This window comes from Rosa chinensis, chromosome 5 (assembly GCF_002994745.2).
Source record: "Rosa chinensis cultivar Old Blush chromosome 5, RchiOBHm-V2, whole genome shotgun sequence".
In the NCBI taxonomy this organism is placed as follows: Eukaryota; Viridiplantae; Streptophyta; class Magnoliopsida; order Rosales; family Rosaceae; genus Rosa; species Rosa chinensis.
Window position 1 is genome coordinate 64,292,078 of NC_037092.1, and position 16,322 is coordinate 64,308,399.

At 37.1% G+C, this 16,322-nt stretch overlaps 1 protein-coding gene and 1 long non-coding RNA gene across 2 annotated transcripts; one reads left to right on the top strand and one right to left on the bottom strand.

The window, feature by feature from the left end:
- Positions 1–547: 547 nt before the first annotated feature.
- Positions 548–3,578, bottom strand: LOC112166873. The gene is made up of 5 exons (XR_002923446.2): positions 3,420–3,578; positions 3,078–3,212; positions 1,682–2,886; positions 946–1,267; positions 548–774 (listed from the first exon to the last, which is right to left on the bottom strand). It is a non-coding gene; the product is annotated as an uncharacterized LOC112166873 (long non-coding RNA).
- A 5,524-nt stretch (positions 3,579–9,102) lies between these two features.
- LOC112166301 (protein disulfide isomerase-like 1-4) lies at positions 9,103–14,563 on the top strand. Its single transcript, XM_024303106.2, has 12 exons — positions 9,103–9,704; positions 9,785–9,914; positions 10,985–11,150; positions 11,262–11,380; positions 11,522–11,602; positions 12,766–12,852; positions 12,976–13,050; positions 13,212–13,280; positions 13,363–13,443; positions 13,528–13,662; positions 13,943–13,999; positions 14,117–14,563. Exons 1-12 carry the CDS (start codon positions 9,151–9,153, stop codon positions 14,282–14,284), a joined length of 1,722 nt encoding a protein of 573 aa, XP_024158874.1. The 5' UTR covers positions 9,103–9,150; the 3' UTR covers positions 14,285–14,563.
- Positions 14,564–16,322: the final 1,759 nt, after the last annotated feature.

The following is a 16,322-nucleotide window of genomic DNA, read 5'->3' on the forward strand; positions in this document are numbered from 1 at the left end:
ATTTTATTTTGGAAACCAAAGTGTTGAGTGATCTTTTAACTGGAAGTTTGAAAGTGTTTTGTGATAATGAGGCTGCTGTGTTCTTCAATAAACGCTAGTAAACGCTATGTCTGCCCGAGCTATAATAGGTACAGGGTTAGTCATAGCGTTTCCAAAAACGCTATAATACGTTTGATATTGATAGCGTTTTTGAAGCGCTATTGCTTGACCTCTAATAGCGTTTGAAAAATGCTACAGTTGAGTTAATAATAGCATTTTCTAAGCGCTATTGTTTGGCCTATCATAGCATTTAACAAATGCTATTGTCTTGGTTTCCACAGCATTTCTCAAGTGCTATCAATTGACCTCTTTTGGTGATAGTAAACACTATTGTTCAGTTTTCTGTAGCACTTATCTAGTGCTATCAAATGAAAATTCATAACACATTTACATATCCTGTTTCATAGCATTTAAGAAACATTGTCATTGTCTGGACATTAATTTTATCGCTAGCTAGTACAAAATTTCATATAAAGCATGAAGAAAATACAAAAATAAATGTCAATCGTCTCATTAATACTCAAACTTCATATATGAATTTCAAATACAATTCAATAAAATTGTCTCCAAAACTAGCAGTTGATCAGTTTGCATAACTAATCTAAGGAAAAGATAAACAGGTACTACAATGTCTCAACCAAAAAGTACTTGTGCGCAGCTCCTAGCATTCATGACCACATCAGTCCATTACTAGCTTCTAACCTTCATATATATAGCTCTCTTAGCATCTTTGAACTGTCACAAAATAAGAAATAAAAAGCAAAGGCAATCAAACAAGTAATCATTATTCATTAACTTAGTTTCCTACAACAACTTACTGAGAACCAAGTAGCTAGAGAAATTTTGTCAATGTTAACAAATTATTTGGGAAACAATATAATCATATATAGGAGTTTAAATGCATACCGGAGCTCTAAAACATAACCACTTTGTCTGCTGGCCATGCTTCTGTGGTACTAATAACATCTTCAATAATTTCCAGCTCAGATGATGGCCTCCAAAGGGATGCAATTGGGACTTTCAGTGTATCTACCCAAACTCTCATAGCATTAGGACCCAAGGGAACAAAATGAACAAGCATATTTGGATCACTTGAGGACCAACGTCCTTCAGCAACTATTTGTCCCGATCCACTAACATCTAACAACTTGCACCCTTTCTTTGATTTGGAGTTCACACTACTGTTTTCACAAAATTCCATGCTCCTTTCTTGTACTCGGGATCAACTCTATGATCAAACAGAACAGAAAACAAAAAAACAAAAAACTGTTGTTCTATAATCCAAGTACAATAGTTTTACCTGTGAAGACGCACCCAACCTTTATCCAACATCATATATTCATGTAATTCGTAGGCAAGCAAATTCTAAAATTCAAACAACTATTTATGAGTTATGGAAGTGCATAAAATTTGAACAAGCAATTTTTGAAAGTTGCAAACTATTCATTGTGGAATTACATATAGCATCTGAGGTACATGCATAAATTAAAATCTATAAACATATTTATCATGCATATATAGAATCTGGAAACAAGTGAGACAACAGGATATTCTCATTATATTTTCAATTAATGTACCATAGTTCCTTACGTAAAAGGGTAAAAGGAAGAGAGGGGGGGGGGGGGGGGGGGGGGGGGATTACCACTTGTGTTGAGAAAACAATTTCAAACCAGCTCTGCCACACAAACCTATTGTCCTTGAATATCCTAGCAACAATGTTGAGATTTAATTAAGTAACAAATAATAAATCTAAAGTGTTAAGAAATTATGAGGTGTGTGAACATATATTGGACTAAGAAAGAAGTAGCATTATAGAAAGAAAGAAAGAAAGAACAAAAAAGGATCTAACTGAGAAAACATTCAAGGGGTGTGTGAACAACAAAATAGGAATATGATAGAAGAGAAAGATACTCAAATAGCTATGAACACACACATACCAGATCCAAACTCGGAAAATGTACTGAGACAGTAGAAAGATACTCAAATAGCTATGAACGCACACATACTCGCACAAAAGCACAACCATTAAAGTTGCAGCTTCCATACCTAATTGAAGCACAGTCATCTCTAAGTTGATACGGAACAGTTATTTGATGGTAAAACCCAAACTCCTAAGTTTAACAATATTCAATGAGCATGTAAGGAGTAGGTCCACATGCGATCCCACTCTTTTGTATGTAATGTGCCAAAGTACACATAATGATCTACTTATCCAGAATGCGATAGAAAGATCTTTCAATTTGAAGGTATCCAACGTCGGACAGATGGGACAATTTAGTTGTGGCTAAAGCCAATACCCACTGCAGTCAGTCCCTAATAGAGCCATGATAGCCATGAAATTAAATCTAATTATGGCCATAGACCTGATTACTACTGGTGAGAATCGCTATCTATTATTATAATCTCATATACATCCAAGGGTGGATTCAAGATGAAGAGGGCGGACAATTGCCCTTAGCTCTCTTACATTGCAGCTCACCACTATGTAAAAGTATCATGAATATTAACCAATTACAACTGAAATTAACAAAAAAAAGAAATAAAAACATAGCTCTACAATTGATAGGAAGGGCTTTATAGGAAGTGTCCCTTAACAATTTCACGAGTATATAGATCCCTTGCTCCATCCTCCTCCTGTACTTATTTGATTCTATCTTAAAAATAACAATAAAAATAAAAATAAAAAAGAGGTTTAGTTACAAGTAAAATAAACATTCTTTTTCACTTTGTATTATCTGGAGTTTTGAAGTACCTATGTTGCTTACAAGCTCAGCCCACAACCCACCAGCGCTAGCATGGTTAATCTCCTGCTGCGAAAAACATTTGAATACATCCAGAATCAATACACTGCCATTGAACAAGCAACCACAATGTTACTCCTATAAACGATTTAAATAGTAGTGAACGTTCCACTAAAATTAAGCAATAAATCAGTGAGGACATAACGACACACAGAATAAGCAAAAGTCAAAAATAAGCAAGAGAAAGCTATTGGAACAGAAATCGATCATGACCAAACGAAATGAAAGGAAATGAACCTCGAAGAAAATTCCAAAGAGAGTTGGAGATATTGGTCGTCCGGATAATTAAGAAGCATCAACAAGCAGCTCTGCTGTCTGGTTTAATTTGAGAAAGAGCAGAGAGTCCCCTCAAATCGCCTCGCTCAATCAGATCTGCAAAAACAATTAACAAATAACTTTCACAAACCAGTACAAACACGAAATCAAAGCACCCAATCTTCAAGAGATAGAAAAACCCATCAAAGAAATCAAGGGAAACAAAAACCCAAATAGATTAAAATCAGTCCAAATACCCAATCTCACTTGTAAAAGAAAACCACCAGAACACGAAGCTTAGAAGAGCAAAACATATAAACTCACTTTTTCTGGTGACCTCACAAGAATTGAAGAGAATGGCGATGACAGCAGCGGCGATGATGAAGAGGAGTGAGGAGGAGGAGAGAGAATGGCAATGACGGCAGTGGATAGAGAAGAACTGCAGTGAAAAGGCTCTAATAAACCCCCCCCCCCTGTTTTTTTATTCATTCGATAAGCTAAACCAAACCGCGAAACCAAAATTTTTAATCCCGCCTTCACTTTTGTATTGGCGGTAACTTTTCCAGTGAAACTATAGCGTTTCAACATTGTTTTTTTTTTTTTTGGTCTTAAAAGTGACAAATAATAGCACTTAAGGGAAAAACGCTATTAATTTGTGCTATGAATGAACAATATTCTTGTAGTGGATGATCCAAGTGGGAGAATGTTAGAACTAAAATGGACCTATCATCATCTATGTTCAGTTTACAAGTTGGATTGGAACCTTGTTCATAAATAGGAGTTGTATGTTAAGTACAAAACCTAGAAACCTATTGAGTTAATTATATCAGCTCATAGGTTAGGAATTCATTAGTTGGATTACATTGTAATTCGACTTAGTGTTGCATTAGGCTTTCTTGTTGTTGGTCACTTGGATTCTAAGAAACATCTTTATGGGAGGATTCTTAGGATCAAAACTAATATATATAGATGTGTTGGTCCCTACTCTCTCTGTTACAAAAGCATTAAGTCCTGCCCCATAGTAAGGAGCTAAAATCCAGAGCTGAGGAGAAGATCAATTCGTGTTAACTGTCAAGTCCGTTTAGTGCTGCTGCAATGGCTCCCAACACAGAAGAAGGGTAGTTAATAAATCTTGTATTTTGGTTCATGTGGCATTGATTAATGTCAAGTGTGTTTATGTATTTGTGAATTGATCATGGAATTTGGTTTTGCTCATTCAGTCTAACATACTGGAACTGCTGGAGTAATATTCCTCACATACTTCCTTCTTCCTCCAATTTGGTTTGCTATCTCTTTTAACCTCAGAGGATACAAAGGTAGTACAAGCTTATTGTGATATGATATTGCTTTAAGAAAATCCATAAATCAACAATTCAAGTACCTAGTCTTTGGAAGATATAAACCAGTTTAAAGATTGCATGTTAACATACATAATTTTATCATCATTTGAGGCTACATATTTGTTCTGAAGCTGTTTGTATAACATGGATGTACTAATAGCTGATGTGCTATGGTTGTACCACTCAGGTGCTCTCACTCTTGCTCAAACCCTTGAAGATTTTGTTTTGTCGTTCTGTTGAGCAGACTGTGATGGATAGAATGTAAACAACATGAGTGTTTTGAGAGAATTTCTTATGTATTTCTTCTCTGAGTTCAATATCACATTTACATCAGGAGCATAAGGTTGTGCTTTGACACTGATGTGAGCAAAGACCTGCATATTGTCTAGTCTTGGATCACTATTGCCTCTCAATCCCGTATCAGGATTGTTACCAAACTTCAATCCTGTATGTTTGAGATCTTGATAAGGAGTGTCATCGAATTCCAATCCTAAATTAGGATTGTTTTTACTTTCCAGTCCTATATCTTTAATAGTGATAAATGCAGATGATTAAAGCATGTTTCTATTGCTGTCATGTTTCTATTACCCAACATAAAGGAAAAGAAAGGTTGTGCAAGTCTTTAGGTCAATTCAATGGACCTTCTAGTAAGCCTTCTAGAAGTTTAGTTTGTATCAAAAAGCAATAGTTTGTTTGGGGATCAAGAAAGCCTTCTAGCTTTTGTAGTTTGTATCAGTACGTTTGGTTTCCAGTGAAGTACTATATGTTTATGTCTTCATCTATTTAGGTTTCCTGCCATGTATTCCCATATCTCAAATTCTCATAATCTCAATTGCATCTTTTATTGGAAGCATTCATTGTATGATCTTTGATTTACAAGATAAAAAAAAAAAGGGAAAACAACATAAATAGAATTATATATATATATATATATATTAAAATAATATTCAAATTTGACATCTCCATTGGAGCTAAAATTAGTCAAAATGTTAACATGTCAATTTTGCCATGTCATATGTCAAATTTAAATTTGACCAAGGCTAAAAGACATAACCATTGGAGATGCTCTAAGGCATCATATCCTTACAAGCTGATTTTGTAAAAAGACATTCTACACACAGAGCTCTATCTATTGGAATATGCACATGTTTTATTACTCAATTAAGTTAGAGAAGACATAAAACCAATAGATGAAAAGTCAGTATTACGTACGAGTATTTAAAGTTTCTTGAACAAAATTAAGTTAGAGCCTAAACTTCAACCAATAAACTAAATTTCTTTAGGCAAATACTCTCATTTTTTTTCACAAAACAGTGCTAATTCATTTCATGAAAAGATGAGAGAGAGAGAGAGAGAGAGAGAGAGTTTGGGCAATCAATCTGTAAGTTTTTTTTTTGTTACAATCAAACTGTAAGTTTAGATCTCTGATAAAAAAAAAATTGTGTTAAAATAAAATGATAATTGGAATTGATCTACTCATTTCATATCATAGTCCCTTTATATAGGGAAAGAATTACAACGGAAATATTGATTACATTAATGATACTAAATGTTGATTGATCCGTAATTGTGTTGATTGATGGTAATCACTAATTCCTTGATTCCCTCTCCGTCATTTGCTTTGACGAAGGCACACAATATGTTTTTCCTTTAACACTCCCCCTTGTGCCAAGTCAAAGGCGAAATGGTGCATGAGTTGTTGCCCCACTAAAAACCTTGCCAAGTAAGAATAAAAACCATGTGGGACAAAAAATACTCCTTGGTCGAAGGAAAAGATCACAACACACCTTTTACATTTGAGGATGACATGTGTGTGTTAGACTCCCCCTGACGTCTACACCTCCCCCTGATATGTGCATTAATCAAGGAAGTTTGGAAAGACTTCGCATTCCTATGTTTTTCACATGTTTCTCAAATGTGGCCTTGGGCAATGATTTGGTGAACAAATCTGCCACGTTCTCCTCAGACCTTACTTGATTCACTTGAATCTTGAAGAGAGCCTGTTGTTGCTGATTGTAGAACAACTTTGGCGATATGTGTTTTGTGTTTCACCCTTAATATGACCTAGCTTCATCTGTTATATGCAAGCTGCATTGTGTTCATAAATGCAAGTAGTCTCTTCAGTGGTAGAACTCAAACCACTAGTCCCTCGAATATGTGCAATGATAGTTCTTAACCATACACGCTCATGAACTGCCTCATGTAGAGCAATGATCTCTGGGTGGTTCGAGGAGGTAGCCACAAGGGTTTACTTGGTTGATCTCCAAGATATCGCCGTGTTCCCATTGGTAAATATATAACCAGTTTGGGAACGATCTTTGTGTGGGTCAGAGACTTATCCAGCATCAGCAAAACTGACCAAAACGTCATTTGGCATTTTGGTGTAGTGAGTGGCGCCTTTCGCCATCATCATTTCTTTTAGGGACTGCAATTCCATCTGCGATCCCTCTTGTCTCTCTGTAGGGAAAGAACAGTCCCAAGTCAATGGTTCCTTTTAGGTATCAAAAAATGTTCTTGATACCATTCCAATGACACTGCGTTGGCGCTGAGCTAAATCTAGCTAACAAGTTCATTGAGAATGCAATGTCTGATCGAGTACATTAGGCTAAGTACAATAATGCGCCTATTGCACTTAGATAGGGAATTTCAGTTCCCAACACCTCTTCCTCATCTTCCTTTAGATGAAATGGATATTTCTTCACATCCAAGCTTCGATCGATCATGGGAGTGCTAGCAGGATGCGTTTTGTCCATGTAAAATTGCCTGACTTTTGGACATACGCAGACTAGTGGATTAGTATTCCACAAACTCGGTGTTCTAGTTCAAGGCCTAGATAGAATCGAGTTTTCCCAAGGTCCTTCATCTCAAATTCGGATTTCAAGTAGCTCGCGGTTTCTCTTATTTCATCAAGAGTACCTATTATGTTCATATCATTGACATATACAGCTACAATTGCAAAATATGTGTTACACATACTAATAGCAATAATATATCATGTGTAAGATAAAAATCACGAAACATGCTTAAAAATTCATAATAAAAATATAAGCAATAAAATATAAAGCATGCTTAAACATAATTTATATAAATAACAAGGCATGCTTAAAATAATCAAAATTATCTTAACTAAACATGCTTAATAACAAAATATAATAAAAGCATGAACAATGAAGTATAAAGCATGCGTAAAAATAGAAAACATAAATAAAATTCACATGCTTGATTAAAATCATAAAAACAAAATAAAGAAAAACATACTTGATTTCGAGAAAACAAAACGATCCTAGCGCACGCACGTGTTGATGCAGGCTTGTGTAGCGATGTTTTTTTTTCAACAGTGGGTCGGAGTTTTTTTTTCTTTCTCTTTTTCTTCTTGCTGGGCTGAGTCACCAGTAAGGCCTGCTTTTGTTTTTTTTTTTTTTCTCGGTCTGGGCCGGGTTTGCTCTTTGGGCCGAGTTTTTTTTTTTTTTCTCTGGGCCTTCTGTTCTTTGGGCCTTTTGTTTTTTTGTTTTTTTGTTTTTTGTTTTTTCTCTCTCTTCTTCCTCCTTCTACTCTCCTTCCTTCTGGTTTGCAGGTGCGTCTTCTTCCGTGTGCAGCTACAGGTGATCGGTGCTTGGGGCTGCTGGGATCGGAGCTCGGTGCAGTAGCAGTAGCAGTGCGCGGGGCTGGGCTATGAGGGGTCGCCGGGGCTGGGCAGGCGCAGTGGTTTGCTAGGCGAGGCGAGGCTGTGTTGCTGCTCGCGGTGGACTACTGCTGTTGTTCATCGGTAGAGCTGCTGCAAATCTGGGCTGAGTATGCGCGAGAATCTGGGGTGGGCGAGGGAGCAGCGCCGTTGCAAGTGGGTTGGGCTGCGACTGCAAACGCCGGAAGTGCAAGGCGGAGGCCCTGGGGTCGTTGCTGGAAGAAAACGAAGGTGAGCGACTGGGCTGTGCGACTGGAAGCAAGGTGGGCTGCAGGTGATCAACTGGAGAAGATGAAGTCGATCTGGGACACTGGCGAGCAGGACGAGGCCGTGCCGGTGAGCGGGATTGGGCCGCGTCAGAGCTGGGAACAGAAACCCGACCGAAATCTCGTCCGGGTCGGGTCGAGGTGAGGTCTGTGTGGGGCTTGGGTGTCGAGAGGGGAAACGTGGGTGTCCAGAAAAGAAATTCAGACTTTTGGGGTTTTGGTTTTTTTTTTTTTTCCTGGGCTATTGACTCTGAGCGTGCTGATAACGTGTTAAAGTAAAATGATAATTGGAATTGGTCTACTCATTTCATTTTATAGTCTCTTTATATAGAGATAGAATTACAACGGAAATATCGATTACATTAATGATACTAAATATTGATTGATCCGTAATTGAGCTGATTGATAGTAATCACTGATTCCTTGATTCCCTCTCCGTCATTTGTTTTGACGAAGGCACACAATATATTTTTCTTTTAACAAATTGCAAGTTTACTAAAAAATATAGAATAATTTTATGTAGTAGCTAGTGGATCCTTGATGGTTAATGTAATCTCAAGAAAATATTGTGGATCCTTCGATGGTTAACGTCAGACGCTTCTAAAAGGGTATGCTTTTAAAACCAAATCTTGCAACGGTTAGCTTTTCCGCAACTCCAAGAAACGACGTCGCATAGAGGCATTGACTCCTCGTCCTCCATTTCTATTAAACCCCGACTAAAACCAGATCTCACTCTCTAGCTCATTCTTCTCCTCACTCACTCCAAAATGGCGAGTCGACTCGTTCTCGTGTTCACACTCAGCGCCCTGCTCCTCCTCTCCTCCCGCCCAGCTCTCTGCAAGGACGCCGCCGTCGACGACGACGACGAGGATCTCAGCTTCCTCGAAGAGCCGACCGAGCAGCAGGGCCACGGCCAAGACGCCGCGCCGCACTATCCAGATCCGGACGAATTCGACGCCGATAACTACGACGACGCCGACGACTTCTCCGATTTCGACGAGGGCGATCAGGAGGCGTACAAGGAGCCCGAGGTCGACGAGAAGGACGTCGTCGTTTTGAAGGGGGCGAACTTCAGCGAGACGATTAAGAAGAACAGGTTCGTCCTGGTTGAGTTCTACGCGCCGTGGTGCGGACACTGCCAGGCCTTGGCTCCGGAGTACGCGGCGGCCGCGACGGAGCTCAAGGGCGGAGATGTAGTTTTGGCCAAAATTGATGCGACGGAGGAGAACGAGTTGTCTCAGGAGTATGATGTGCAGGGTTTCCCGACTATCTTCTTCTTCAGCGACGGTGTTCACAAGCCTTATACAGGGCAAAGGACCAAGTGAGTCTCGTTCTGCTTTCCAATTTTCTTTAGAGGATGAGGATTTCAAATTGTCTTATATTTGCAAAATGTGAACTCAGAGAGGCTATTGTTACCTGGATCAAGAAGAAGACGGGACCTGGTATCTCTAACGTGACCACAGTGGAGGATGCAGAGCGCATTTTGACTTCTGAAACTAAATTCGTTGTGGGATTCCTCAACTCTTTGGTGGTATGTTTCGTTTCTCGTTATACTACGGAAAATTTTGCTACTGTAATATATATGATAATTTATTAGCCTATGATTAACATTTAGTCATTTAAAATGCACTAGTTGGCCATTTGATTTGATGGCAATAGCGAGGAGAATAATGAAATATCTTGGAACTTTGATTTAATCCTCTTTGGTCTAGGAAGGGAATCGGTCTGAAATTCAAATTTCGTGAAAGATTTAGTTGACGTCCCACCACCCCCCAGATCTGTGTCCAGTATTTGTACATTCAGATGAAAGTTGTCCATTTTATTACAGCATGCTTGTTGTCAAATGGAAACTGAGTTTTGCTTGCTATTTGATTGCACACAGAAATTATCTACAGTAGGAATTTAAGACTAGGTATACTTTAATCGACAAAAGAAAATAGAGTTTTTATCACCCACAGAGTCTAAACTTTTGAGCACCGGACAGAATGGTACTCAACTTTTAAAAGTGATCAAAAAGGTACCTAGTTTTTCAAAAACACATCAACAGACTACCTCAGTTAACTTTCCGTCAATAAGCCCTTAAATATAAGGGTATACAAGTCATTTAACCCAATTTTGATTTAAAATTAGTTGTTTACCCTTTAAAGGTTTGAAACTATAATTTCTTCTTATGCATTATTAGTCTATCGCTTCCTGAGCTCATTATGGAATTATGCATTTACATCCTAAATTATCATTCTTTCTCATGTTAACACTTATGTTTTATTAATGAAGATTTCGGTTCTTTTTTTCTTTTTTTTTTGCCATACACTTGTGTTAACACCATTTTTCCGAAATCTTCATTATTACACTTATCTTCATTATTCTGTTGATGTGCTTTTGAAAGTCAAGGTATCTTTTTTATCACTTTTAAAAGTTGGGTACCATTTTGTCCGGTGCTCAAAGGTTTAGACCCTATGGGTGATAAAAACCCAAGAAAATAAAATGTTTGCATCATATAATGAAATGGATATCTACAGAGGCTGAGCTAAATAAAGCAATACGAGTTTCATTGTCTGCCTCCATGAGATTGTTACTCATGTCACTATGCCTTGATAACAGGGTCCTGAGAGTGATGAGCTTGCTGCTGCTTCAAGACTTGAGGATGATGTCAACTTCTACCAAACAGTGGATCCAAAGGTGGCAAAACTTTTCCATATTGACTCTGAGGCCAAACGCCCAGCGGTGGTCCTGATAAAGAAAGAGGATGAGAAGCTGAGCTATTTCGGTTAGTTTTATTTTATTTATTTTAATTTTTTAATTTATTGTTTTCATAGTAAGATCTGACATAAGATTTTTGGGTTGCATTACTTATATGCTCTGCTTCTAAATTCTGCAGCCGGTAAATTCGACAAGTCTGCAATTGCGGAGTTTGTCTTTGCAAACAAGCTTCCTTTGGTTGTCACATTTACTAGGGAGAATGCCCCTTCCATTTTTGAAAGTGAAATAAAGAAACAGGTAGTTTGGTGTATGTTTCATTCTGTTATAGATGTGACTTCAGAATCATGAACTTTCTCTTTGCTTAAATAAGTAAAAGTAAAAATGATAAACTTCATTAATTTAATGGTCATTGACATATATGAATATTTGTATACTCAGCTGTTGCTCTTTGCCACTTCAACCGACTCAAAGAAGGTTCTCCCAGAGTTTGTAGAGGCAGCAAAGTTATTCAAAGGAAAGGTATAGTTATTAGCAGCAAGTACCCTAATATATGTTCTACAGTCTACACTTTTTATTGTTTTCGTAGACTATCTAAGATAACAATTGTACAACAATTGTACAACCTTATATAAAGAACAGTAGTAATGTATACACAAGTATGTTCTTTTGCTTTCTTTTTTAATCACAATCTAGCTTTGCAACTTTTTGTAATTTCAGTTTGTACTCAGATCTAGTGTGGAGGTTATTTTGGTTTCTATTATCAAGGATGTATTCAGTCGACCTTGGACCAGAAAATCTAGAGAAAAACAGGGGGTCCGGTCAAAATTATTCATAGATGCATCTGGTTTCTGTTTTGTGCTGAACCAGTATACACTTGAAATACCCTTTACTTGTTTCCATTGGTGCTGAAAGTGCTGTTCACTTGTTTCTTCACTGCCCTATTCCTTACACCCTAAGTTAATGTTGCAAACTGTGTGGGGGAAGCTGGGTAGTTTTAGGATATTGTATAGCATTATTTATAAAGGCATAAGGCATTGAGGGAAGAAAGGAGGGTGTAGTGCCATCCAGACGCGGAGTGTCCTTACACCCTAAGTTAATGTTGCAAACTGTGTGGGGGAAGCTGGGTAGTTTTAGGATATTGTATAGCATTATTTATAAAGGCATAAGGCATTGAGGGAAGAAAGGAGGGTGTAGTGCCATCCAGACGCGGAGTGGCTAGAATGAAATAGAAGGAATTTTTCACCCCTTGCGGAGAGGGTGTTTGTCGGTAAAAAGTTTGGTCTTGGCTGTCCTTGTGGGCTTCAGTTTCTTTAGAATCCAGGAAATTCTGTTTTTTGGCAGTGGACCCCTTGTGCTCTGCAACTTTCTGTGATTTCAGTTTGCACTCGTCTCTTTTTACTGATGAGCTACCATTTCTTATGGAGATCTGAAAGAAATGTAGTTGATGTAGGTTGGTCATATTGTATTAACTATTAAGATGTTGTGTCATGTATTCTCTATGATGACTAAATATGAGCTGAATGCATATGATCATGTGATTCCTTATAGTTGCTAGGATATCATATACAGTATTCCAAGACAGAAGACAAATCATATTGCTTAATAGAAATTGAAGAAAAATATCAACTTTTTGAGCCTACTTATCTCTATATGTTTCTTATTTGTATGTTGGTTACTTGCAGCTTATCTTTGTATTTGTGGAAACGGATAACGAAGATGTCGGAAAGCCAGTTTCAGATTATTTTGGTATCACTGGTGATGCTCCAACGGTAATTTTTTTTTACCTTTCCTCCTAACCTCTGATTTTTTTTTTCCCCATTACTTTCCTGTAAGAGATGGTGTTTACAGTTCTAATATGTAGTTGTTTGCGGTGGAATTAAATTTTTTCATAGGTTCTCGCATACACCGGAAATGATGATGCTAGGAAGTTTATTCTTGATAAAGAAGCAACCTTGGCTAACATAAAGGTTTAAACTAACTCTCTCTCTCTCTCTCTCTACATATATGTAAACTTTAGTATGTATATATATATTTCTATTCATTGAAAAGTACTGGGATTTACCTATGGTAATTAATTGCACCTGTTGGTGAGTTTGAAGGGTACTCTAACATAGTGAATTTATCATAGGCTTTTGGGGAGGACTTCCTTGAGGATAAACTTAAAGCTTTCTATAAGTCAGACCCGATCCCGGAGACTGTAAGTTTTGAGTTTCATTTCTCCATCTAATTCTGTCTTCTTGGTTCACTATTCTAACTTATGTATCTTGTGATTGGCATAGAATGATGGAGATGTGAAAATAGTGGTTGGAAATAACTTTGATGATATTGTCTTGGATGAGTCGAAGGATGTTCTTCTCGAGGTAATGAGTCAACAAAGTAACGAGCAAAAAATTGATTGAATTTTATGTTTGTATGTTCTCAATTTGAGTCCTATATAATCTCAGATTTATGCACCCTGGTGCGGGCATTGCCAATCTCTGGAACCAACCTACAACAAGCTTGCCAAACATCTACGAGGCATTGAGTCTATTGTTATAGCCAAGATGGACGGAACCACAAATGAGCATCCCAGGGCAAAGGTACATTCAAAATATACTGTGGTTAAAGAATTATTTGTCTTCTTTTATTTATTATTTATTTATTTATTATTATTATTTTCTTTTTCCTTTTTCCATATTTCATAGAAAATGTAGAGGTCCACTGTCCTCAAATGAATTGGAAATGAGTATGAAAACTTAATTTCCTCTTTTAAAAATATGCAACTTATCATTGCATTTTCTGTTCAATACCTTACGTCTGTATGGACATCTTGGGAAACAATTGAATGTTTAATGCTATAAACTGCTCGTCATATTGCAGGCTGATGGGTTCCCTACACTTCTATTCTTCCCAGCTGGAAACAAGAGCTTTGATCCTGTAAGGCAAAATTGGGAATTGTTGAAATTATTCTCTCTAATTTCCTTCACTTCTGCGTGTTTTTTCTTCCTCATTTTGTATCTCATGTAGAATTTCTGGCTTCGTTGGTGTTGACAGATTACAGTAGATGCTGACCGTACAGTGGTGGCGTTCTACAAGTTCCTCAAGAAACATGCATCAATCCCTTTCAAGCTCCAAAAGCCAACTTCAACTACAAAATCCGAGGAATCTGATGCTAACTTGAGCCAGGAGAGCAGCAAAAACGATTTGAAGGATGAATTGTGATGATTTAGATTTTTGTATGCTAAAATGTCTGTCTAATATGTGCCATCATCATCAATGTGGTAGAAAAAGAGATAGTTTATCAGATAGAAGAAATATAGAGAGACCTGACGAGGGGGAAAAGAGAATCTCAAACTGCAGTTTAAACCCCATCCCATGCCTGAAAAACATTGGAACAGGGAGAGATTAGGTGTTTCAGCTAAGCAAGTTTTTGTATTCTATAATTTAAAGAACTCACGATGAAAATTTAATAAGATATGCTTTTCTTGTTTTAGGGATGTATCTGGTTTGTTGTGGTCTTATGATTGTTATGATGAGAAAAATGGGCAATGGTGCTTCTCAAGCTGTTCTCACTTGGTTTAGCTGCTGCGAGAAACTAAAGTTCAAAATAAACTGCTTTTCATTTTTGATTTTAGAAAATGATTAATAAAATTGCAACGTACCCTCATGGGCTCCAGTCATATTTATTAGTTTAGGAACAGCAGAAAAATGTTGAAAATTTAAATACTTTTTGCTTCGCGAATAACTTACCAACTTCCAATTCATTCAATCTTAGTCTTGAATGCAATACGGTTTAGATTTCGGTTCATTGGTCTTCAGCTCATCTTTTAATTTAACAGATCTTTAATGTTGAAAAATATGCATGACAGAGTTATCCTTAGTTTGTTCAATGCATTTCCTTCAAATTAACAATACTAAATAGTTGATCTAATACAAAAAAAATCCTGCATTTCCTTAAAACTATCTAGAAGTTGATAGACGTTAAACTACTTGAAATTGAAATGTTCCTATACTAGCACTGATGCTATCCATCTTCTCCTTCAATCACGGTCATACATTAGACAATGTTAATATGAAGAAACTTTTTGAAGTACAGAAACATAAGCTTGTGCATGTTCAAGTTCACAAAGAAGAAAAAATACATACCCTGCTATTCATGTCATTGGTAGATCAGTGCTGAGTTGCTGACCATGGATTTCTGAAAGTAATAGAGCCATATTGACAATCAACAAAACATAAACAAAATTGAGTAAGAAATAGCACAAAAGGAAATGAAAACCACAAAGCCAAGTCTTGATTATGGCTAAATACATACCAAATATCATTCAGTATAATCTGATTCAATTCAAGCATTGTTACAAGCTTTAGCAAGTCTTGGGGAAGTATCTGAAAAGAAGGAAAACCCAAATGAGAATCATAAAACAACTTAAGTTCATACAAGCATGAAAGCAACAAAATTGAGAGATTAAATACGAAATGGGATATAAAAAAGGATCTATTTCATTGGTGGAGGCTTGGATATCTTGTTGACACTCGTCTATGGTTATATATCATCCATGTTAGCTCCCTTGGGTTGCAACTTGAAATGACTACCAACTATAAATTAAATGTTACCAAATTCCATCCTCTGTTAAAATGAATGTTCACAACCGGCCAACACAAAAAAGTGGAAAAGAATGATAGGGTTTGCGAATTTCTGACCTTCACATCACAAAGGATGTCAAAAGGGGAGATGATGGAATCTATCAACTCAACATTGTGGAAATGTTTTTGAGGAATTATATGTCAACTTTGTATAGTCGGAAACAAGAATGATGGATGTCTTATTAAATTGGTGTTATAGAGCTGTTTTTAAGATAAATGCTTGTAAATGGAAAAGAAGAATTGTAAAATTCAATATTAACTCCTTTTCTTCTCTACACGATTATCCAGCCAAAAAGAATCACGCATGTAAGTATGTAAAACATTTACCTGCTCAATATGTCAATAAAGGGTCCTTTTGATTGACACTGAGGGCAAGAACCAACTTAACTTCTTAGAATTCTAAAAGAATAGCCCCAAGACTGCTCCATATTTGTTACAATCATACTCTACTTATTGCAACTGGGGAAACAACTCAGTGCAACTGGTCACAACCCCTCCAGTATGAATAATGGTGTTCAAATAAATCAGCCTGCACATCATTAGAACATGATGAAACTAAGCTAGCTAGACAAATTGCTTGTAATTGATCTCTAGACTACACTCATTCGGGGAAATG